The sequence below is a fragment of the Episyrphus balteatus genome, chromosome 1, assembly GCF_945859705.1.
Source record: "Episyrphus balteatus chromosome 1, idEpiBalt1.1, whole genome shotgun sequence".
In the NCBI taxonomy this organism is placed as follows: domain Eukaryota; kingdom Metazoa; phylum Arthropoda; class Insecta; order Diptera; family Syrphidae; genus Episyrphus; species Episyrphus balteatus.
In genome coordinates this window covers 39,890,169-39,917,280 of record NC_079134.1, presented here as the reverse complement: position 1 = coordinate 39,917,280, position 27,112 = coordinate 39,890,169, and the positions used below count along the sequence as shown (strand labels likewise).

The following is a 27,112-nucleotide window of genomic DNA, read 5'->3' as shown; positions in this document are numbered from 1 at the left end:
CAACTTTTATGATTATTGACTTTTTTTTTTATTATTTATTTAATCAACAGGTTGTTTATTCTTTTTAATTTTCTTGATAAGAATTAAAAAAAGTACTTCCAAAATCAAAATCTTGGGGAATTTATACATGATTCATTTGAATTTCATTTGAAATACTAGGTAGGTATTAGTTTCAATTTTTTTTTTTGTCAATAGGTAAATGAGTTGTAAAAAAAACTGTCTTTTTTGCCTTATCACGTAGTTACCAAGATATTGACTGATAAATGATATTTAAAAAAAAAATTATTAAGTTCTTGAGAGAGTTATAAAGTACGAACGAGTAAAGGTATAATCGCGCGTAGGTAAGCACTCAACCTTTGTATATTATAATATAATAATTACGAGTAATTTTGAATGAAATCTATTTTGGGTGTTCTTGTTCGGTGTCATGATTACCTAAAAGTAATGTCGGAAATTAGAGTGATATAAAACAATGAATCGTAGTTTTGTTTTTGGTAAATTTAAATCTGATGAATAATGATTTTGTTATCTATCAGCCTAAAAAAACCTTGAAAATTGACTAATAAAATATTCGTATTAGTTTTTTCATCAAAGTGAATCCTATAGAATCTGAAGGGACTGATTTGTTTTTGAGCTTTTAATATCATATTGTATTTTCTTTTTTTTTTATTTTTTATTGAATTTTTTATAAAATAAAATCAAAAATATTCTGTTATGAGTTTTTCCAAAAAAAAGCTTTAATATATTGACATGCTTTTACCATAACAGCCAAAAAAAGTTTTTAACGATTTCAATAAAGAATTTCTATTCTATTTATTTTTACCTTCTTGTTAAAATTTGTTGGCAAATTGACGAGGCAAGATTTTTCGCAATGATTAAAAATTGTAAGACCAAACTGCAGACAATATAGCCCAGGCAAATATGTATGTAAATCAAATCGCATTTTAAGCGGGACAACCTTTTTTATGGAATGTGTTTGTGTGAATGTCCTTATCATAAAATCAATTTGTTGGGATGTTAGGATGTCGGGAGCAGCTGCCATCTTGAAAAAAAGAGGTTGGTTTGGTACCGTTTTTATTTAATAGATCCATTTTTACTCATTTTAAGCAAAAATGACCAATGACAGTCATATTTACAATAAAATTATCTAATGGTGATGCATATGTGAATTGATTAAGTTCAATTTTATTGCTGGCCAAAGTCCTGGTTTGTCTCGTAAAGTGAAGGAAAAATGACATTTTTTCAAATATCTGACGAACTTTTTATTATTTGGGTAATTCTTCGAGAATGAATTATAGAACTTATAATTGATCTCTAAAACCCTTAATCGTTATTGTAGCCATTTTACTGTCGAAGCAACTTATGCGATTTCACGACCATTATTTTGACTAATTTGCCTGGGCTATTAGGTCATCTTTTCAAAAAAAAAAAAAAATAATTTAAAAAAAAACAAAAATGTAATATATGTATTTTGTTTCAAACAAAATATAAAGCAAAATATAAACGTATATTTTCACAAAATGTTAACAAAATACAGTAATTTTTATTCCACTGTTGTTAGGCTGTTTTGGTCAACATAAAGCAAATGCGAATAAAAACAAGTTCAATCCCATTATTTTCCCAAAGTTTCGTAAGTATTTCTTTCTTCATCAGGGGTAATTTATTCAATCTATTAATATAATATTGATTTAGTTAAATTTAATACAATTAATTATTTTTTCCATTCTTACTTAACAATTCAAAACATAATACATAATTTGTTTCCCTTCCGCTCCTATTGCATATATCCCGGAGACGGCACTGACACAAAATTGAACATAAAAAAAAAAAACAAATGTAAATATAAATGCAAGAACAATTAAGCAAAAAATAAATAAATAAAACTAACAAACTCAAATATGACAACTAACACTTATATCACAGCTGGGTATCAGTAATTTTTGTTAAAAAATAAAAAAAGTAGATGGACTAAAATAATATATAGTGCCTAAAAAGTTGTCCATTTGGACAGTGAATTTTGAAAAAAAAAATAAGGAAATTTTTAACAATATATTTAATTTAAAATAACATTTACACCGATGTTTTGAATGATATTCCTGTATTTATGACAGTTTGAACACAAAGTGATCAAAAGATCTCTGATATTCCTATTTGAAACTTTAGGAACAACGTAAGTCTCTTATGCAGTTAAATCACAGAATAATTAATTTCATTTAAATATTCTTAATAAAGATAAACCACAATGTTACCGTGATTTGTAAACAATTCGATCCAAATTTGGGTTTCAAACTTGTAATTTACATTTAATTTTTATTTTTTAACTCTATATAGTTTTTCTACGATGATGTTTTTTTTTAGGCATTAAATAGTATTTGGCCCAGATACAAGTTGAACATATTTTGCCAGAAATCGTTAAAAATCTCATTTTTTCACTCGCCACACCTTTCGATTTCCGGCCATTCGTTGCAATCCAATCGATTTTCAACTTATCACTTAGTAAAATTCCTCATTTTCTGCTAAAAAATTATTTTCACTGATGGTCTATCCTATCATCCAATTAATTAGCCCAGTAACAAATAGACTTTGTTAAGAAAAAAAAAATTAGTAACAGGCTAAATTTTGGAACACAGGTTGATATTTATTTGCTTTACAATTCCTTCCCCTTCGTACGTTGGTCCCACCTTATGAAGTTCAATGTCGCAAAAATTGAAATTATAAAAAAATTGTAGCTTTTAGAGAGAAAAAAAAATGTTCTTAGCTCACTGTTAAGAAATAAGAGCATCTCAAATTTTCAAATAAAATTCAAAATTGCAAACTGTGATTTTGATTCATAAGGAAGTTTGAATTTTGTAGAACACTTTGACTCCATAAAACGTAACTATAAAACGAAGGAAACTTCGCTGAAAAAATATTACCTAGTAGGTATGTTCAGATTCAATAAGTTCAGCACTGAAATTTTTTGCAAATCAATAGTTTGGTTTCAGCAGCAAAAAAAACATATTTATTTTGGTGACCCATGTGTTATCATTAATAACATTTTTTGAATGAATAAAAACAACAAACAAAATGATATGCTTAGTATAACTAAATTTAAGTGTTTTTTTTTTTTAATTTCGTACCAATATTATCTTAAAAAAATTATAATAATAATATTTCTACGCGCTCGATAATTTAAATGATATTGGAATTTGAAGTGCCGTAAATATATTTTTTCACATGCCACTATTAAATATTAGATTTTATCAATAAGTTTCTTAAATAACTTTTTTAATTAGGTATACTAACCAATAGCAAAAAATATTTTTAAAAAATTTCGAAATAATTCGACATTTTTTTTTAAAGTGAGAGCAACAGAAATCAGTTTTTAAATTTTCAGATGGAAAAGTGTAATAAATTCCAAAATAGGTCAATTTAAAATCCTTTTTGTATAAAAGTCAATGATACCATGTTTTAAATCCACTCTAAATAGAAAAAAAAAACCTTTTATCCATGTAATTTACTTCAATGTGCCTACTTAATTTTCAACTCTTTCTATATCTAAAGGTTAATTTTATTAAATAAGTCTTAATTAATTGCATTAAAAGAAAAAAAATTGTTCATCAAATAACTTTCTCAACTCAAATTATATCTTATTTTTGTTTATTATGTCAGCAATAAAAATTAATTAACAAATCACTCAAACTGATCAATCAGTATCTTATACGTGACACACAAATCTACACGTAATGTATATAAGAAAATCAATTTATGGTTTTTTTTCTTTCGAACCAGCTAACTCGTTGAAAGTTAAAAAATCATAAGTCTCGCTGTTACCTTATGTTATTATGAAATTATAACAATTGTATTTGTTATTGTATTTAATTTCCGTTATAAAAAAATACCATTATTATTTTTAGTGACAAATAAGCAAAGTCTATTAAGCTGTGACTCTCTGACTAAACAAAAAAACAATAAGTCAGAAAGTTAACTCGTGTTATTATGGTGTACTTAGATATCCGCTACACGAAATTGGAACAAACTCCTATAAAATTGTGGGTATTTCTGTTCGTTTCATTCAACAAAAGATATAATAAAATGATCGATAAGAAATCTTGAGATAATTATATTTATGGAAATACAAATCAATTTTAATAATAAATCAACAGTTTTATTGTTGTTGTTGTTGTTGAATATTACAAATTATGACTACAAGGTGTAATTAACACATTTTTATATTGAATGTCCATGACATGTTTAATAAAAATGTCGTCGCCTCGAAGCTTATCAGTTTTTGTAAATTGAAATTTTTCTTTTACTTGGAAATATTCAGGTGATCATTTTTAGTTTAAACAAAAATATGTTAAATATTTGCTTATTGATTATACATTGTAAATATTGATAATTCATTTTTATTGAATTCCAGTTAAATATACGTTACAGAAGGGGATTCAATGGAAAATAAAAATATTAAGTATCAGGTTGATATCAAAAGAACACCTGAACTTTGTGTTTTCAAACAAAAATAGTAAAAAAAAAATATATAAGAGGTATTTCCGGAACTGTTAAGTGGTAAAAATTGTTTATTTGATAATTTATTATTCGAATTATATGATTAGTTAACTTTGTAATAGGGGGAACACACATTTAACTCAAGTGAAATAAACGATTGTCAATTTTACTTAAGTGGTACGAAAATATTGCAAACATATACATAGTAATAAATAGATATGTAAGACAAATATTTTACAATTTTATCGATCCAAATGATATCATAGTTATATTGTTGTAATTAGTAACTTATTTTAATTTATTTATCAAAATAATGGGGTATTCCCCGCAATGACGAACAAAGAAATTTAAAATTCTGAACTTTCAGATAAAAACCATTCAAAATCATATCTTTTCAAAAAAAATGTCTGTCATTTTTTCAAAAATCGATGATTTTGTGTGATAATGCTTGTAACTCAAAAAAGGGATCAGGTACGATTTTGAAATTTACAAATTTGGAATCTTGAAATTATTTCGTACAAATCTGTATCATTTCTTTTGGGATTCATTTTTGTAAAATGGTCTGTAAGACCCCCCTTACATACTAAAAAGTGCTTGTATTTGACTGTTCTACAAAATTCCGTTACAATTTTTCACCGCCTTAGTTATTGTCTTCTTGCCAAATTTACGGTGTTTCATGTGATTTAGCACTAATGCCACACTAATCGAGGAAAAATGAAAGAAAATTTTTAAATTGAACGAAAATGTATTTTTACCATTTTGCTGATCCAAGTCATTAGAAATAAAAAAAATACACAAATATCTTTGAACGGTTTTAACCTGCAAAAGAATTTCGAAGATAGTATTTTTTTAATAAAAAATATAATTTTTCAAAACAAAAATTGGTAGGGTAGAGTTGCCTAATTCCGGCCGTCTCCAGTAGCCGGCCACCTTTTAGAAAAATCGTTATAACTAGTGATTTTGTAGGATTTATTCAAAATTTTTACTCTTATGCTGTTCTTTTAAATGTCCCTCCTAAAATAACAATATTTTTATTATTCTTGTTATTCAGTTTTCTTAGAAAAAATAATATTGAAAAATATATTATCCTTCAAATAAAATTGGTTTTAAACAGGAAAAAGATGCGAATTTTGGTAATTTTAAGGGGGGCTGGAGATAGAACAAAAAAAAAAGCTTTGAAATTCAAGAGTTTCCTGTATTCGGCCCCCTTTTATTGATAAAAGTTTAAAAAATGGGGAAAAATAGATACATTTTTTAATCATTTAATGTTATAACTTATTAACAATCAAAATTGTTTCTAAATTCTTAAAACACAAAGATTTAACTAAAAAACATTCAATTTATTTAAGCTTGACCTAATAAAGTCAGTGGCCGGAAATAGGACACTAGATGGCCGAAAAAAGGAAACAAAGGCCGAATTTAGGAGAATCGGACTTTTTTAGACAAAAACTTAAATAAAATATTTTTGGGAAATATTATTAACTTTTTATTTAACCATACTTTTTAATTAATAAATAAAGTAGGTACATTTTATTTCAAGAATTATTCGAAAATGTTGATATTTGACGTTTCTGTGCTTTATTTTTTGAGTCAAAATCCTTAAGGGGCCGGCTACTAGCAACTCTACCCTATACCATCCTTAAGAAATGATTATGTGTTACATAACAGAAAATTTCAAGAAAACTTTATGCACATTTAAATTTAAAAATATAACTTTTTTGAACAAAACCTTCAATATTTTAAAAAGTATTTGATCTACAAAATTGGAATTTGCATAAAAAATTTTGTTTTTAAAAGCAACAATTACTGGCAAAAGAAAAAAATTAAAAAAAAAGTTAGTCTCCACTGGCCTGATCAAACCTAAAGTGCACTTCTGAAATTCTAAGTTGAAATAAAAAATGACTGGGTGAAGCCAAAATTAATTTTTCCGAAATCACAATTTTAGACATGCATACTACAAAAAATATAATTTTCCTATTTAAGTCCGGTCCATCCTAAACGGATGGACCGATTAATGTCAAACTTGGTATGTAGTGTTATTTGGCGACTCTCCAGAGGGGTTTTTGGAATTAATTTTTTTGGACCAAAAATAACGGTACTTGTCATATACCGATTTTTTAAAAATTGAAATATGTATCTCGAAAACGGCTCCAAAGATTTTGTTTAAAAAATTCAAAGGTTAGTTTTAAGCTAATGTCTATCTTTCAATGAAAATTTTTTTTTTAAAATCATTATTAACGGTACCCGCCATAGAACCGTTTTTTCAAATCCGATTATCTCTTAAACTGCTTATTCGATTTCAACGAAACTTTTTGTGAAAAAGCATTTATACAATGTAAATATAAACCAAAAATAAAATTTCCAAAAAAATAATTTTTGGATTTTTGAAAAATCAAATTTTCGAAAACGGGTCATGGAATTTTTTTGAAATTTTGTTTTAAGATGTTGATTAGTGATTTCTACAAAAAGGCATACCAATTTTATTTTAAAACTTTTTTTCCAAAAAATTATTTATAAAAAATTAGTTTTTTTTAATAATCATTTTTAGCAAAAAAACAGAACCGACTTCCATGGCTCAAAACTGGGTTTTATGATTTTTAAAATAGTTCCTATGGCTAAATGAAGATGAAATTGAAATGGGACCACACTGCAGCCACCAGCTTTCCAATACAAAAAGATTTATCAAAATTTGTTCGCTCAGTCCAAAGTTATGCGGTAACAAACATAAAAAAAAAAAAAAAAAAAAAAAAAAAAAAATACAGACGAATTGAATACCTCCTCCTTTTTGGAAGTCGGTAAAAAAACGGCTCTAACGATTTTGAAATTTTTTTTTCTAAAAATGCATGTTAATGTCTCAATCAAAACTGCATACTTGTTTTGGAGGGCAATTTAATTTCAGATTTTATTTTAATTTTTTAAAAAACGAATTTTATTTTTTTTTTCCATATTTCTATATAAAAAGTCTTAAAAATTTAAGCAACTTTAACTCTAAGAACAAGTTCGTGTGACCCAGTCGTGCATTTTATTTATATCTTTTTTTCAAAATTATGAACATATAAAAAAAAATTTTTTGCCAAAAAAATTAAAAATATGATATTTGACAAACTTTTTGTACTAATCCAGTAACTAGGCATTATTATCTTTCAACTAAGCCATAGAAACCTAAAAAATTATTTAATGAAATATTTTTTACGAATTTTGAAAGATATGTTACATGAGAGTAACACTGGTACCGAAAGGGTTAAAAAGATCAATTTTTTTTTTATTCCGCCACAAAAGTGTCCGCCAAAGTGGGACTTTGATGATCTGTGTTATCTTCTTCAAATTCCACAGTTGTGGACTACTTCTTCTAGTAAACTAGTCTGGTGATTAGATGTGTCAAATCGTTAAAATACGCAAACTTCAAAGCTTCTATCTTCTGAACAAGACTTAGAATTTCTTTTCAATTATTTATTTGATTTTGCTAATTTGATTATGCTAAATTTTAAAGCCTTCTGAAATTCTCAGAACAAAAATTGTTTCATCATCTCCAATTAATGTGTGAATGTGGAAAATTTTTCTTATTGAATATTTAACAGAAAATTTTTATTTAAAAGTTTATTTTGTTTGTTCCATAATAGTTTTTTTCATAGTTTTTATTTTCAATTTCTCATTTTCGACACAAATTAAATTTAACGATTTTTAAGTTTTGGTGTGTTTTTGACAAATTGTCCATTCTATTTTCTTTAATCTTCTAAACAATTTGTATACTTGATCTCTTTTTAATACTCGTTTCCATCTTCTTTCATGGTTTATCATTAAAGTGATTATATTTCTAATGTTCAAATGTTCAAATTTAATTGCTTGAGTAACCAATGTAGGTAATTGAGTTCAAAGTTAATTTTCTAAAAGCATGCTCATGCTGTTAGCTGATGTTATGATCTGCATATAAATATTGTTGAATGGACTCTCATATCCAAATCAAAGTTGAAAAAAAAAGTAATTCAAATTTTAATAAGCACTTATCATACCTATGTTCATGGAAGACTATATAAGAAAAGCCGCTAATTATGTATCATTCAAATAAAAGTCCATAGTCTAAGGCGCTACAGTGTGTTGGTTAAGTATATTCATTTGATTTACAATGTTGCTTCAAGAGATTAGTGACAGATGGGCGTTGATTATAATTCTTGGATTTTGATGTGAGCTATAATCACAAAAACCATTCATTCAAAATGGTGTTAAATTTGCTGTTTTTTTTTTTTTTGAATAATAATGGAAACTTATAAAAAAGTGTGGCTGGCAAGTGTTTTGGAGGTGTTGACAAGCAAATTTGATCACGTAAGGTTAATTTAAATATTAAATTATAGGTTATGGAAAGCGAATGATAATTGCAAAGTTATAATTGAGTTGTGAATAGTTAATTTGCTATAAGCTTTGAGTATGAGAAATAGAGAAATTATAATTTGTAGATTTTTATATGTTCAATTTAAATGTGGAAAATTGAGGTTGCATTATGTTATGAAGAAATGTTTTGTTTACTTTTAAAATATTTTGTGATTTAAAGTGAAAAAAGAAGAGAAGATGTAACATAACATAATTTCTTATCTCAAATATGAATAACCAAAAAGTTGCAGTTAAAGTTCTCCATTATTTTTTTTGCAAATTCCGATTTTTTTCTTCAAATATTTTATTTTACATACTTAACAGTAAGGTAACAACAACATTTTTATACTAAACTTTACAAAAAAAATTTGTTTTTTGTATCAAACATTACAGAGTAATTTTTAAGAGGTTCTTTGATAAAAAATTCTCATCAGTTTTAAAAAGGAATTTTTAGAAATTTTTTTTTTGAAAATCGTTAGAGCCGTTTTTTAAAAAAATAATTTTTTATATATGTAGGTATGTATGAAAATTTGCTAACATTTTTTAAAAAGGTATGGTAGGTATGCCATTTTGAAGAAATAATTAATTTGCACATCAAAATGAAATTTCAAAATTGTTCACAAAACCCGTTTTCAAAAAAATTGATTTTTCAAAAAAAAAAAACAAAAACATTTGAAATATTTTTTAAAAATCCAAAAATGTTTTTTTTTTTTGAAAATTTTCTAAAATTTTAATATTACCTTTACTTAAACGCTTTTGTATAAAAATTTTCATTGAAATCGGGCTATTCTTGTACGAGATATTCATAAATATAAAAAAAAAAACCGTTCTATGACAGGTACCGTTAATAACGGTAAAAAAAATATTTTTTTTATTTAAAAGTTTGAATCAAAATCGTCAGAGCCCTTTTTATTTAAGTAGGATCATTTTTTTAGTTATTTAAATCAGCGTTAAACAGTCTTTTTCAAAATTGATTGATACTTTAATAAAAAATAATACAAAATCGAGGAAAAAACGTTTCACTTTTATATCCAAGTAAAACGCTTTTTGCGTAATTTTGCGTTCGAAACTAGATTTTCGAGAACTTAAGATACCTTCTAATTAAATTGTTACTACAAACAACTTTGTCACTGAATTATTTGAAATATTTTTTTTTTTTTTAACAGGCCTATGCATTCCAGCTAAGAAAATTACAAATCTACTTTTTTTTATTTTTTTCGAAAATTACAAAAGGGTTACCCCTTGTTTAAAAAAAAAGGAATTTATAGAAAATTTCTATAAATCCATCAAATGAGATATAAAAAGAAAGGACTCTTTAGACTTTATTCATAACTGAAAACCAAAAGTTTGTAGGAGTATTTTTTTCCCTTCATTCGGAAGCAGATATTTTTGGATTGGGTTTACAGACATGAAATCACAGATGCATTCAGATAAAAAAAATTTTTTTTTTAAGATTTTCGAAAATTATCCAAATTATCCCCTTGTCTAAAAAAAATGGAATTTTCAAAAATTTTCTCGAAAACCATCGAATGAGATATTAAAAGAAAGGACGTTTTAAACTCTATTCATAACTGAAAACCAAAAGTTTGTAAAAATATGTTCAGCTTCTTGGGCCCGGGGAAAGACTGAATTTGAACGAACCCCTTTGCTCCTTATTTTTCTTTTTAAGAAAATGCGAATGCTTTGTTTTTTTACTTTTGTTAACCTTATTCAACATTTTGTAGCTTCTATCATTTAGTTTTGATTTCGATTTGAATTTCAATAAGTGATGCTTTTCTGGTTCGTTTTACCAATAAAGAAAGGTTTAAAAATGACTTTATTAAGCATTTTTTTTCACCTGATTGTAACTCTGAGGCACTTTTATACAAAACTTTGAATATTTTAAAAAGCGTTCCACTGACAACAAATAATTTAAAAAACGATAATTTTTTTCTATTTTTTTCTCTCCATTGGATTGGAAAAAAATACGAATTAGCATTTAACAATCAAGAAATTTTTTTTTTTTAATGTGAAAAAGCTTGTTGGAAATAACCATAATGCGGTAACCCTTGATAACGGTGAAAAGATGATTTTTTTCTAAACATGTTATAACTTTTGATTTAGAGCACATACAAATTTGATTTAACTTTAATACGCATGCTGATAATATTACCTTTCATTTGATAAAACATCTATAATAATACGTGCTTTACAAGTTACAGAATCTTAAATTGAAAAACTTGAAAAATATATCAAAACCCCTGTGGAGATCATAGCCGTAGCTAGGATTTCATTTCGGGAGGGGTTAGCTAAGACCGAGCAATTTTTTTTTTATATATTTTTACATGCGAGCGTAAGCCAGCAAAAAAATTTTGAAGAAGCCTTCCTAAGCCTTACACAAAAAACTATATCGTAAAATATCATATAAAAAATACACTAGATATTATCAATGTTTTTAACAGCCAGCAGATAAATCAAAAAGTAACTTTTCTCTCTCTGATGAGATTTATGTATTATTTTTTTTTTTTTCAAATTACTTTGTTTATTAAAAGTTTTGAAGATTAAAGCCTAGTACGCAGCCATACGAAATTATCCATACAAAAATAGCATAACGAAATCTTGAACGAAAAATTTCGTTTTACTTTTCGTTTAGTTTAGTTTTAGTTTAGCTTACTAGCAGTTCTTTTTACATTTTAAGATAATATGTGCCCATGATTATGAAAGTGGACTAAGTCACTTTTTGCATTGTTTGAAGAAAAACTTACATAATAATTTTCTTATAACGATTTAATTATATTTCTTTTATGAAATCACTAGAGGAGCAATAAAATTGTTTATTTACTGCAATTTCGCTTTCAAATAAACTTTACCCCTTAAATAATAATTATTTTTAGGCTAGATTTGATGCCATTTTTAGGAGTGACTTAGTCCACTTTCATAATTAAGGGCACATATATCTTATAAAATAATGCAACATTATGGTGTGGTATATAATCTAGAAAGTTTAAATTTTGAAAAGTTAATAATATATATTAAGCATACATGAAATGTATTTTAATTTTATTGAAAAATTTTAATTTTATTAAGAATAAGCTACGTATGATTATTGGCCAAATATAGTAAAACGTGAGGCTTGAACGTAAAATTGACGTTCTGAGGTCAAGCAAGAATAAGTTGCTTGGATAAGCACATAAGATCTTTGAGAAGTAGGAAAGATAAGCTTGTTTTTTAGTACCTACGCAATTCTACACTGAGGGAAAAAATAAATTGAACTTGAAAAGTCGTTGTTTCAAAGATGAACTACATACTTTGATTAATGTGATTTTTTAGAAATGAAACCATCATAAATCAACCATTTTTCCAGGATGATTTTAAAATGTTCATCTTCAAAGCAAAATCATTCCGAATAATAGTTAAATCAATGTGGTTTTCATTGATTTCACGTTGTTTTATGGGGGCTTTTCCCTCAGTGTAGGGAAAGTTTTCACTCATTTGTCACTTACTTTTCATTGTCCTGTGCATTTTTCCTGATTCCAAGAGCAGTGTTTTTTTCACTTTTAATTTATTTATTTCTATTTTAATTAATTTGGATTTTTTTTTATTTGACTTTGACAGAATACTCGATTATATTTTTTCATTAGCATTTTCGTTGTCGACTTTGGAGACTTGAACATTTTTCCAGGCTTTATGAAAATTGTATAATGTATTATGAAAAATGTATTCTCTAAAGATACAAATTTAACCTGCACCCAGAACAGGATAAATCTTTAGCAGCTGAAATTTTGTCTTTTCACCTCTATAGTGTCCATATCCTTGGCTAAATATTTAACTCAATTCACCTCAAATAATTATTTTTTATTAAATATCAATGTAAAATAAATTGTATATCACGTCTGAATTTGGAAAATCGAGTTTTTAACCCCTAGTTCCGAAGTTCAGCAAAATATTTCAAAAATGCTTTTTACTTTAACGCTGGTTAAGCAAATAGATACATAGGTATAGAAAGTACAAAAATAATCAGTTTTCGTGATAAGTATCTACAGAAAAAATGCAACCCAAACGTCAATATATTATATCGTTTAAAAATGAAAGTTTCCAATATTTAGGCTGAAGGAACAATTTTCTTGCATTCTCATTTCTTGTTCATATTCAGCCTAATTTGCTGTGTTACCACAAGCTTTAACAAGTCAGTAATCTGAATTTGACCAAACAAACTATTTAGCATACAACTATAAGAATGGCATTCCCAGGAAAAAAACAAAAAATGCATAGTTTATGTGCTTAAATCGTATTATTTATAAGGGCAAAAACAATATTGTATACTTTCTTAGAAAGAAGAGACAATCAATTTATAATTATCCATTTTTGTGTACGACTTATGGTTCCCACTTATAAGAGGGTTGAATATTTCATACAAATCAGTAGGTACTTCTTAAAAAAAAAAAAACGAAATACTTTTTTCATATATTTAATTTTATTCAAAGCTTTTTGAAACTTAAAGGCGACAAAATTGGAGATTTATCACTAAAATATAAAAGCAATCCATCAAGTTCGGCATATATATGCATAAGTATGTATTAAGGTTGTATTTGTTCAAATTCTCATCATATGATTTTCTAAAAAAAATTTCGGGGGGGGGGGGGGGGTTAAACCCTGTAACCCCTCCCCTAAATACGGCTATGGTGCAGATTTAATGTTGTCGAGGACCAGCCACCAGTGTAGGAAGTACCGTAATCTCAGTTTGAAATTTCGACATGGTTGGCTTTAAAAAATTCTTATTTTTTTAAGATGGTATAAAATTTATTAGGTATATAAATTGTTATAAAAATAAAAAGATTTTTTTTGCTTTTTTTGAATAAATTATTTTAACACCTTTTTCCGCGTTGTTAAAATTTAAGTATGGCTTTATTCTTTAGGAAAATTTGTAAGGTTTTTAATGGTGTAATTTTTTTTTTCAAGAAAAATGATTTTTAAAGGTTTCACTTCTACGACGTGTGAATAGCACACATGAGTTTTTTTTTTCCTTTAGATTGAATATTTCATGGTGCGGTGCGGTTATACTTACATAAAGCAATGTAGTTTTAAATAATATTTTTCATTAAAAATTGTGTCAAAGATCTATAATTTTTAAAATTTATAAAATAGAATAATGTAAAAAATCTTAACAAAATCTAAATTTTGTAGCAAAAACCAAAAAATGATCCTCATAATTAATTTAAATGCTTGATAAAATAGTTAAAAAAAAATTACATTTTGATTTTTTTTCCAAATTCCCTATGTCGTTGCATTCATTTATTTAATTAAATGTATTTTTTCTTTTCAGAAAAACGACATGAAAATTTTCACCAAAAGTCGATTTAAGGAAAAAAACTAAACAAAATTTATATAAAATCTTTGGCTGCAACCAAAAAATAAAACTAAATTAACCATTTTAAGAACAAATAAAAACAAGAAAGAAAAAAATAAAAGTTCCTCGAACAAAAAGCTAGCAACACTCGATTATGCCATTACTCTTAGCCAATCATCAAAATATTGTTTCATCATCCTACGGAATGTTACTTGATCACAATAGATTCAGCCGAAGCAGAAGTAGTTTCATCGCCCTGGAACATCAGCAACCCATCGACTTTACAATGTCGAAATACAAAACAGCCGATTCGAGCAATAGCCCCAGCCTCATCAATACCAACAGCAGCATCAGCCAAACGGCAATCAACGATGACATCGCCATCAGCAGCCATCTGCATCACCATCTATCGCACAATCATTATCCGCATCATCATGATCATCATCTATTTCAGCCGCACTCGCAGTCGCTATCGCAATCGCAATCGCATCCGCATTCGAATAGACAGAACACATCGCCAATGCATCAGCTTAGCCATTTATTTGGCATTGCTGGCAGCGGGATACAACTTCCACAGCATGAAGTTGCACCACTTCCAATGCCACCCACTACCACAATATCATCGTCTTCTTCTACGTCGTCGTCGTCATCGTCATCAGCAGCGCTTCCACAATTCCATCCCGGCTTCCATCATTTGGTAACATTCAGTCCGCAACATCAGCAACAGCTGCAGCAGTTGTACACGGAGTTCTGCAACAGCAGCAGTAGCAATAACAACTGCAGCGATCCGACTTCTGGTTCGCTTCCACCAATGGTCCAACAACTGCCTCCACCTCAATCCCCATCGCAAGCCATGGTTCAAGTTCCTGTATCAGCTCCAATACCAGTTCCACTCTCGGCTGTGGTAGCTGCTAGTGCGGGTGGTTCGGCCCCGCTGCGGTCCACGACGACGCCTCCAGTCAATGCCGATCACCATCTTCACCACCACCATCAACCGCAACCGCAAGCGGCACCGCCGCCGCCTCCGCCACCTGCACCGTCCGAAGGTAAGTCGTTTCTATGATTGTTTTCTTCCTTTTCTTGCCCTCAAGGTCTGTATTCCTCCAAACCTCTTGGTAATGATGATGATGCTCTCTGGTAGAGTTGGAGAGCAAGTTCCTCCCCGCGGGCACCGGCACCGGATTTGACTTTTAAACGCGTGACGCACATTTTGACCCGTGCGCGAGACCCCAAAACCGATTCAAATCAAACCGGAAAGACAAAATGGAATGTTGCAGTCACGATAGGCATTAGAGATGGTCGTCAGTAGTAATGTGGCTTGAGTTTGAGACCAACAAGCACAACTCTGCATCAGATGCGGAGCCAGCCATTAGCGGATCATTTTATAAATTTGAATTTTGTGTGTTTTTTTTTCATCTTTCAAATCTTTTAAATTATTTTCACCACGCAACAAGCTTAAATCTACATAACGTATGTAATTAGAATCTTATTTTCGGGTTCTATAATTAGGGTTGGTTGTGTTCTCAATGGGATTGGGGGTCAATTGAGAGGAGGCTTTTTTTTACGTTTTTCGGTCCATTTGTAGGAGAAATAACATTATTTTTATGAATGAGTCTTGTTTTTTTTTTTTTTTATTTTTATGGATTCTTTAGGTCTTCGGACCGCTCACCTACCGCATGGAGGTGATGGGTTTTTTTTTTTTGGTTTCTTAGGTGGTAAAACGAAGATTCGGCACATTTGATGTCCAACGGGCGATCGGAAGTTTAGATTTTTTTTCTTTTAATGTGAAGGAGGAAGTTGTGGTTTTTAGGGCATTTATATGGATAAGAGCTTTTAGACGATTTCAAGTAGGTATTAAATGAAAGTATGTATTTTTTTAAGAATCAATTCTAGAATTGTTATTTTAGCGTCCAGGTTTGATGAAACTTTCCCATATTTACACAAAATTAAGATGTTTTTTTTTTTCACCGAAATATCTAAATCTTGAAGTTTGTTAGTAATCCATAGAAATATTGAAAGCTTAGTAAATGGAATGTTTTTTTTTTTTTTAATTTTATCAACTGCTTTATTATTATTCAATAGTTGCTTCAAACTATTCGACAAAAGTTACTGAAATAATAACACTGGTCTGCAAAATTTAACTTTTTTTTTCTCCTTCAAATAATTTTTTGATATTATGAAAGATTAGATTTTCCTGAATCTAAATCAGGTTTCAGAAAAATTCTATCAGGTACCATTTTTGTAAAAATGATTTTTGAAAAATGTGAGTAGTTTTTTAAAAAATCACCCTTTTAGATTCATTTGAACTTGTATAAAATTAAAACTATTTGTCGCATTTAGCTCAAATTTTAAGGACTTATTCTTCATAATATGACCTATCGATTGACACCAAATATGTTCTTTTACATTCATGTTTACTCATTTTTTAAAATACTGATTGACAAAAAAAGCAGACATTTCGAAATCCTTCACTTTTTAGTAAATCCTACATGAACAAAAGCACCTTAATTAAGGAAAATGTAAAATATCGATGCCCATTATATTTAAAAAGTCAAAAATGTAAAGAAAACCAAAATAAAATACATTAAACAAAATTTGAACGTGTTTTGTAATTTTATATACTATTTTTCTATTTATTTATTGCCTTGTAAAGCTTCAGATTTGTTTCTCCTAGAAACAAAAGTACATTTTTCTCATAGTTTTTGATATGCTGAGTTAGAATTCGGAGTCAAAAAAATTCTATCACGTCAGGATTTTAAGATATTCGCATAAAAGTATCACAAAATCAAGTTTTTTCTTAGAAAATCTCAAAAAAAACTGCTATATCTCAAAAACCAGAACTGACCGAAATTTTTTGAGTTCGGATTCAAAATCAGCACACTAAAGTCCATTAGAAAAGTATACTTTTGTTCTAGGGAGAAAGATATATTAATTTTTAGAGATCTGTTTCTTAATGGTAAGATATGCCAAAACTACTAAACTTACTTAAATTAAGATATCTCGGAGAAGAAAAGAGATATTGAGAAGATTAAAATTGAATTTGAAAGAAAAAAATAAGTTCTTTCATAAACCGTATCAATTTTAATTAAAAAAAATTACATAATGCCAAAATATTTCTTCGAAAACAGCAAAAAAAATGGGTTTTTGAGATTTTCTAACGGGAATATCTAAAAAACGTGAAGTGCTAGGTCAATTCTGACTTCAGGTTCGGAATCAGCATACAAAAATCCTTTAGAAAAGTATAGTTTTATTTAAAGGAGGAATTCCTTGCAGACCAGTGTTATTAGCTTCCAATTCCGACTAGTGATAGTGTCTTTCATTTCTATTTTCTTTGGAAACAATCGTTGACAAATTGGAAGTTGAAAAACAAAACACTTGAAAATTGCTAGTCAATAGGGGTGCTTATGTTTTTTTTTTTTTTGAAGCTGCTGACCAAATCTGATAAAAGCTGAATTTTCATTGATAATAATCATAATGGCACCAACTTTATACAATCTAAAAACAAAAGATTGAACTGCAAGGTAGTAGGTACAATTATAGTTTTTTTTTTTCGAGAGGATTTTGAAGTTGAGTAGCAAAACTAAATTTGAAATTTCCCTCAATATCAATTTAAATAAAATGCACGACTGGGGTCGCACGTACTTGCTCTTGCAGTTCAAAGTACTTTTATGTTAGCGTTCTTGTAGATTTAAAGAGCTGCCTCTATTTAAAGAAATTTTGTTGAGGTTGGGGAAGAGCGATCAAAATCGTTAGATCCGTTTTTGAGTTATTTTGTATAATTTGAAAAATTTGTATGGGAAGTACACTTTTTTGACTTTTTTGAGGAAAACGAAAAATATAGTTTTTATGAAATTGCTTTGAATATTACGTCTGAAAAGTTTAATCAAAATCGTTAGTGCTGTTTTCGAGATATTTGGTTTAAATTAAAAAATTGTATGGGAGGTACACTTTCTAATCGAGATATAAAAAAATAAAACAAAAAAAAACCAACTTTCAGAATTCTATAAAAATCACCTCTACCAAATTTGAAGAAAATCCATCCACGCGTTTAGGCTGTGGAAATGTGTATAGATGGACGTACAGACGCACAGACGCACGGACGGAATTGCCAGACCCATTTTTTTTGGAATTCTCCATCATCGTAAGGTTGGTTTTGATTAAAACCTCAATTTTTTTTTCGACACGAAACCAATACTCTTGTCCTATTGAGCAAGTAAAAATAGGTAGCCCAAATGTGGTATCACATTTCAAATATTATTTTTGGTAGTGCCGTTCCTCTTCAGCTCTTTTTTTTTTCTTGTCACGAGGACACCTAAATGAGCCACTTCTATGCTCTAGTCTAGCATATAAGTTGATCAATATGAAGAAATAAATGTTTTAAAATTGTGGCCACCCTATTAAGTGTTAAATTTTACTGAGAAAACCTCGCGTCAATGTTTATGATATAAAATTGCTTGGACTTGGGCATATGAGTGTCTGGAGTAGATGGTACCCTTTGCTCCTGCTGGGATATGGGGCGCCATCCCTTGCACGTTTTGTTTTTTTGAGGGAAGGTATACGTATACGATCTTATACCAAATATTTAGGGTGCAAATTGGGATATTGAAAAGCAATATACATAAGACAACCAAATCATAAACAAGCTATACTTAGTTAAATCCATATTCTTTAAAAAAGACATTATTTCGTGGGAGCCAAAAATGTAATACTCCATGAAAAGTGTGTATAAGAAAAAAAATCAATTGGAACGAGATGGATATGTTGAAATGAGAACACAACTATTAACAAACTTGTCAAATATATAATTCCTATAAAATGTAATGATTTAAAAGTGTTATAATCTCGTACTATAGTCCGGTCAAAGTAGACATTTAACCCAGACAAAAATCGCTGAAAAAATGAGCTGAAAATTGGTGCAGAACATTGAAACATCGATCAAAGTAAAATGTCAAAAGTCCCCAAAAATCCCATGTGAGCATCAAAATTTATTCCAAGTTAAGTGTCGAAAATGTTCATACATAACAAGTTTCGTAATTATTATTTGAGGTATCTTATTATTTCAGAAATCATTTCAAAGTTCATGTATACGAGCAAGTAATTCACATATTGTTTTTACTAACACACAAGTAGTCTGTTAATTTTAGGTAAAAGTCATAGAACATGGAGGCTTACGACTAGCAACATATTAATTTCCCAAATAGTGCTACCCTAATACCGATAAAAAGAGCTTTAGATTAGCAATAAAAGGACAAGATAATTTTCACTAAAAATGCTTTTGGCCTCTTGAAATACCGTTATTTGGTAATTTTAACCAAAACTTTGAGGTGTAAAAACCGATCTAAGAATCATTAAGGGATCAGTCATTTTTAACTACATCAGCAACAGCCTGGAGGAATATGTGGTTTTATTGAACCTTTTATTGGGGAAAACTTCATAATCTGACGAATTACTGCTTTATTTCAAAATAATTTCTTTGTTTTGAGTTTTTTAAGATGAATTACTTTTTTTTATTTAAATACAAAAGGGTCAAAATCATGGAGGTGGGAAATTTCGATGACCGAATTCTTAAAAAATCAACTTTGTTTTATGATAAAAATTTCATGCTCAAATGTTCGCTTTACCCATAATTTGTCGGTTCATGAACGGACAGAGCACAAAAATGTATATTTTTCAATTAACCGCAAAACCCCAAAAATTAGTACTAGAAAAACGTTCCTCGAAATGGTGGCATTCTCTTCAAAACGACTTTAGGGGTCTAGAAATAGTATCAATGTGAATGATACACTATTATATTATGGTAGTAGGTCTTAAATTAATCAAATATAACTTTATTTCTTGGGACAGAGACCAATTTCTACAAAAAAATGCTTTTATGCACATTCGAAACACTTAGGCCATAAGTAATTCTTTCTTTTGTTTTCTAGTAACTTTTTTGATAAAAGTGTGTATTACACCCATACTTAGATAGACTTCTGAGTAAAAATACCAAAAAAATGCAAAATTATGAGTGTTAGATTGCATTATTTATTCAGATTCTAAGAGCTTTCCCGGAAATGACGTTCCCGGAAATGACGTTTTGACCTTAATTTATTTTTATTTTTTATGTCACAAAGTTAAACGAAATATTTTTGAGATTATATTGCAGTGGCCTCGATTTTTGATCATAATATCACCAAAAAATTAAAATTTCAATCTAACTATACCCCAAAACAAGCGTTTCCGGAATGACGTTTAATTGATGTACGCTACTTAAAAATGAAACTAAAACTAGCTTCTTACATACATTTTATATATTTACCCATAAAAATAAGCGTGGAATGATACATTTATATAAAATCAACTTTAAAAACTGCTTGCAGCACAATTTGTACGTTAGATGATTAAAATATTTATACATTAGGAAATGTTGGTTTTATGTGTCATTTTTCTTGGGACAACTTTTATTAATGTATAAAAAATAATAAAACTTAATTTTTTTGTAAGAGATGTACCAATTTATAAAAAGTATTGTGTATAAAAAAGAAATTTATACTTCTCTAACCGAAACAAATATATTCGTAAATGCGTGCCTACTATTTTAAAAAAATGCCTGGACATCAAATTTTCCACCTCCATGATTTTTACCCAAAACTGCATTAAAAAAAAACAATTTTTTTCGCACTATCTTGTAGCTTGTAGCTCAGTGTAGTTTGTACATTTCATCCCCTTATTTTCACTCTTGCCAAATTTAACTTTTGCCGCCATCCGAAATATATGTTGTTGTTGAATATTTCGGTGCTATGTGCATAGCATTATATATTACCAGAAAAATATTAAGGTAGTAAATTGTCATTAAATATTTCCATAGAAATTATATCCTCACCAAACACAAAACAAAAAAAAATCAAAATCGAGTTTGCATTTCAGCTCTTTTGTTTTGCATTCATCCAAATTGCTGTAATTATCTAAATTGAATCACAAATCAATACAGATGTTCAAAATCTTTCGTTATTATGTTCTTTATTTTTGTTGTTAGTTATTTTTATATGTATGTTTCTCCAATTGATGTTCCACATCATATACATCGTCAAGACAAAAAAAAAAAACTAACCACGTTCGCCTGTAAAAAAAAAAAAAAAATATATTTAATAGCCAAAGCCACCATCATCATCACGGACACACACTGGACCAAAGAATAATTACCATCAATCTGGTAGACTTACGTGATATTTTTTTACATGCGTTTTCATTCATATTTTGTGCTACTCTACTCGTTTCATATCCCCAGATATCCCGCATTTGCTTATATATATTTTTACCTAAACCTTCAATAACATATGCAATCACCAAACATGACATTCATCATAACTTACCTAAAGAGAGCTTCAGATCAACAAAACAAAAGTTCGTTTCAAGTCCGATCTTTTGCACAATTCCTCTCTCTCTCGTGTGGCAATAACGGCTGTGACTGACGCGACGCAACGGCGATCGTCATCCATGGAGTCCTTCTGTAGCAAAAGTTGGAGAAAACGATGGACAGACGGTTTATATTCATAAATAATATACCATGCACCAAGGTTGCAAAGAAAAAGGCTATTTTGGATCGACTCTGGTATAAGCGACGACCATGACCAACGACGAAACCTCTCAAAACTTATGGGGGTATATGGCTTTAACCTATCATTAGCATTTCCGCTTTTGCATCATATTTAAGCGGTTCCATGTGATTTAAATCACATTTTTGCTTGCTGTTTTATGGATCCAATGGGTGAGGATGAAAGAGGGTATCCTCAAAGTGCGAAGGTCCTTGCTGTGTTTCTTTTATTTTGCATAGTCAAATTAGTGTTCGCCCACTTTTGTGAGATTTCAGCTTTTAATTTCCATCTTGCCAGAATACAGTTAACTATATGGAATTGGTTTTTGGCAGATAGCTGACCATCATCATAAAGAAAAAAAAAAAACTAAAACCTAAAAAAAGGGAGCACCGAAAAAGTGGGAAATTAGATTTGTATCTCTCTCTCATCATCTCCAGATGAAATTAATATTAGTTCCTGGTATTCAATTCGGAGCCGAAATAGATCAACCAGAAGCACCGCAAATGAAGGGCAATCAAAAATCATGCCATAGCATTCTAAACATTTATTATATAAAGATGCAGCAGAAGCGCCTTCTTTCTGTTGAGGTTAAAAATTAACAAAAGAAAAAGCCAGTAGTGCTCTACCACAAAAGATACAAATTCATTTGGTTGCGGTTGAAAATTTATGACCTCACGGTTACGGTGGTGCCTCGTTTATGCTGCTGCCGCACACATTACCTTTTGGTTACCATCAACACCACGCCAAAGAATCTTTTTGAAATGTGGATGTGTGAATGGAGCAAACACATACTTTTAACATTCAGACACAACTCATGATGAGGCTAAAGGCATTTTTATGGCGACCTCAACTAACGAGGAAATATTCTCACCATCAACAGCTTTTAGGTACTCTTGTGTGTTGAGAGAGGACGCCTGTGGATTTTGGCGCCACTTTAACAGCTTTAGTGGTATGGAAATAATTTAATTACCTGACAAAATTATTGCAGTTGAGGGTTTTGAAAAAAAAATGAAGGTAATCACTTTGAAAACCAGAAAATTTAAAGGAAACTCAACAAAAGCTTTTCAGTCCTCCGAATACGAAAATTTTTATTAAAAGTAAACTTCTGCTTTTCGAAATTTCAATTTTACAAACTTTTCCATTTAAATACCATAAATTCAGTAGGTATTACTTTAAATGCATGGCGAAATCTTAAAGATTTTAGTGTTTAATTATCACAAAATGAATGCATTTATTTTTAGGTTATTTCTAATTGAACGACGAATTGCTCCATCAATTTTTTTCCTAAATTTGCTATATAATATGCAAAGAAAGTTATGCCAAATAAATTCTTAGTTCAATGAAAATATTTAGAGATCAAAAAGTTTAAAATTCGATGGATTAGTTTAGAAATTGTAAGCATTTAGTGGAACGATCTCGAACAGAAGTTACTTTTTTTTAGCAAAAAAAAAAAAAAATCAATGACCTTGAATAAGTCTTAAAAACTAACCTACAAATCCAAAGAATTCAACTACTTATACAACTGACTATGCAACAACGACCTTGTTGCAGAAGCATATACATATAGAAGATTAAGTTAATTCTTCAAGGTCTTGAGCAGCGGACAAATGACTATCACACTTCTTGAGGTCCAATTATCCCATTATTTATGCATCAGGCCAAAGCATGAGCTGATGATTCTGGTTCTTGCTAAATCAAATTGGTATTTAAGGTAGGGATAAAGATGTTTTTTTTTTTTTTTGCTGCACCTTGACCGCCACCACGTCACTTCGTCATCATCGTTATTGCTTTTTTGCCTGATGATGCGAATAAATTAGTCCATCGCTCAGATAAGAAAAAAAAACGTATTTTTTTTTTTTCATCTCAAAGTTATTAAAAGATGATTTGCATAAAAGTTGAATGAATGCGCGATTTTTCGCCAAAGGGGGTAGACTTGTTTTGTTGTAATTATTTGCAACTTTTGTGAGAAGATTTGCCGGCAGTTGAAAGATTATCTCTAGCAAAGTATTATAATGAAGGATTATTTTATACATACAAGATAATTAATCAGCAATGATATGCTAATTCTGAAAAATAAAGTCATTTCGGTTTTTATAAATTGATCAGTACTCTTTACTCGTCAAAAATATCTACGTACAAAACCCCTTTATAAATATGCACTCAATAAAATCAAAATTTAAAATCTGTTCCATCATATTTTTTTAACTTCTTATCATACTTAAAGAAATGTAGTATCACAACAAAAACATTACTGTTAAAAAAAGAGCCAAGTTATCCTATGTTGAAATTATGCTTGCACAAAAAGTACTGAGATGTAAAAGTGTACCAAGTTCTAAAGTTTGGGTTCAAATTCGTATCAATAAAATTTTGATTGTTCTCTTGACAATTTTTCTTAATTATCGATTTTTAAAGTTATTTCAAAAATTGCCAAGTAAACAATCAAAATTTTATTGATACGAATTTGAACCCAAACTTTAGAACTTGGTACACTTTTACATCTCAGTACTTTTTGTGCCAGCATAATTTCAACATAGGAGAACTTAGCTCTTTTTTTAACAGTAATGTTTTTGTTGTGATTTCACTACTTTTTGCAAGGTATGGCTGTAGAATATAAAATCTCTTTATTTGATGAAAATTCAGTGAAAATGGGTGGTTGCCTGAAATTCTCAAACTTTAAATTTTTTCCTTTGTGTAAACTACCAGCTCCACCATTCTACCAAATTTCAAGATTCTACGACATACAGAAGTGCTCTATAATATTTGATGAAAATTCAGCGGGAATGGGCGGTTGCCACGCCCCCTGTCTGAAATTCTCAAATTTTAAATTTTTTAATTTGTGTAAACTACCAGCTCCACCATTCTACCAAATTTCAAGATTCTACGACAATCAGAAGTGCTCTATAATAATTTATGAAAATTCAGCGGGAATGGGCGGTTGCCACGCCCCCTGTCTGAAATTCTCAAATTTTAAATTTTTTCCTTTGTGTAAACTACCAGCTCCACCATTTTACCAAATTTCAAGATTCTACGACAATCAGAACTGCTCTATAATAATTTATGAAAATTCAGGGAAATGGGCGGTTGCCACGCCCCCTGGCTGAAATTCTCAAGTTTTAAATTGTTTCCTTTGTATAAACTACCAGCTCTTTTATTCTACCAAATTTCAAGATTCTACGATAATCAGAAGTGCTCTTTAATATATGATGAAAATTCAGCGGAAATGGGCGGATGCCACGCCCCCTGAATTGAAAATCTCAAATTTTCGATTTTTTCCTTTGTATACACCACAAGTCCTATCACCGTGTAAAATTTCAAGTTTCTACGATATCGGGAAGTTCTCCATAATTTTGATGATCTGTCAGTGAGTCAGTGAGTCAGTTACGGTTTTTGCGATTTTTGAAGCCCTATATCTCAGAAACTACTCATCGTAGGAGGCTGAAATTTTGTGAGGTGTTTGGTTTTGACCAGCTCAACAAATGTAGCGAGTTTGAAATTTCTAGCATCTTTGGTGTGGAAGTTAGAGGGGGGTCGAAAATGGCCTGAGTTGTTTCCTGTAAATAAGGGTGTAGTGCCAAAGTTGCTAGAGAACTTGGCTGGGCACTACTGTGCCCCTTGATCGTTGGAAGAGTCCCGATTGTCCGCTGGTCATATGTTATGTGACGTTGCATTTAATTCTATATGGCGCCCTCTAGTGGAAAAATTTCAAAACTAAAACAAATTTTTTATCAATAAAAAGAGGTTCTGCAAATATTTTTACAAGGAAATTTTGACCAAATTTTGTTCAAGCAAACTATGTATGTTCATCTGTTCCAACAAACCTCCAAAACTATTTATCATAATTTCAAAAATGTGATATCGTTAGAAACATCTGGCTTGTCCGCTAGTTTTAAGATGTACTTCATTCCATTTAATTGTATATGGCGCCCTCTGGAGGCTAAATTCAAAATGGCTCTGGAAACACTTTATAACATTACTTGATTCAAATGATGGATACAAAAAAAAAATGTATTAAAAAAGCCATTATTTAATCCATTTATGAAGGTTCATCTGTGCCATCATAACTTCTTAACTACTGCTCATAATTTGACAAATATGGTATCGTTGGAAGCGTCTTGTTTGTCCGCAGACTATACGATATGTTATATTAAATTACATGTGATACTATCTAAAATCAAAAGTTAAAACTACAAAAATATGAATTTCCTCGTCTTATCATCTTCAGTACCTAACTACCTACCTTATCAATTCAAATTTCCGGGAAACAATACTTCAGTTCCGTGACAAAAGTCACATGAAACTCTTACGTAGCGCCAAACACATTTGAAAAGTTTGCTTGTTGCGATATCTCTTTAAAGACAAATTAAACTAGCTTAAATTTTTAGAAAATTACAGCTTTAATCAAAATTAATTTCCCACTTGAAATGTCTTATCAATATAACATTTGGCAAACAAAACACAAAAAACCTGTTATTTCCGGAGAAAGAACTTAATAAGTGGATTCAAGTATTGCCTTGGGAATATCATGTGCGCAAAAATAATTTGAAAATTAGTTTTCAGCTGAAAAATAAAATCAAAAATGAATTCATACTTCGAGTACTGTATCAACATCAAAAACTGTTTTTTAGTAAAACGCTTCTAAATTCTTAACGAACTAACCTATCCAAGCTTTTGAAGTGTCAAATGATAGGGTTTCGTAATACCTACATTTTGAATATAAACTCAACATATTGGAAGATAATCTAGTACTTTTCCTCCTTACTTAAACATTGTTATAACAAAAATCTGTTTTATTTTAGCTATAAAAAAGCCTGACGTTTTTATTTTTACATTCAATGCGAATCATTTTAGGCTGGGTAATGCTTTCAAGGATCCTAAAAACTCTTTCTTACAATCAATTTCTATAAAAAAACTACAAGTTATATTTGACAGAATTTCAAAACAAAATTGGAAGAATTTGTTAAAACCAAATAATAGGTACTCTTCCCCGCATTTAAATTGAAAAAAATCCAAAGTATGTGTAAGTACACACCCAATCCAATCAACTGTACATACACCAAAAGCCATAGCACCACCTTTTACAAAAATCTAATTCACATCCCATCTCGCACAATATGCGCTTTCCCAAAAAAACGAAACTAATTTAAGATAAACATCTCATCGGTGGATATAAGCCTTTATGTGCCTACCTTCCTTCATACCTACTGCCATGTTCTCATCACAACATCACCAATATTCTCTCTACTCATTCTGAAATCCAACAAAATTGATCCTTCTCATAGCCCATTGCAAAGTAATGATAGCCTTCCACACAACCTGTTGGGATATTCCAACTACCAAACCAAACCAATCCCGCCGATCT

The 27,112-nt window shown here is 29.7% G+C and overlaps 1 protein-coding gene across 1 annotated transcript in view; it reads left to right on the top strand.

Moving 5' to 3' along the window:
- Nucleotides 1-27,112, top strand: part of LOC129916570 (actin-binding protein WASF1-like) — a 68,552-nt gene that overhangs the window by 8,539 nt on the left and 32,901 nt on the right. Inside the window, exon 2 of the mRNA XM_055996625.1 lies at nucleotides 14,156-15,225. Coding sequence (XP_055852600.1) covers nucleotides 14,334-15,225 — 892 coding nt within the window. The 5' untranslated portion in view covers nucleotides 14,156-14,333. The remainder of the gene's footprint in view (nucleotides 1-14,155; nucleotides 15,226-27,112) is intronic.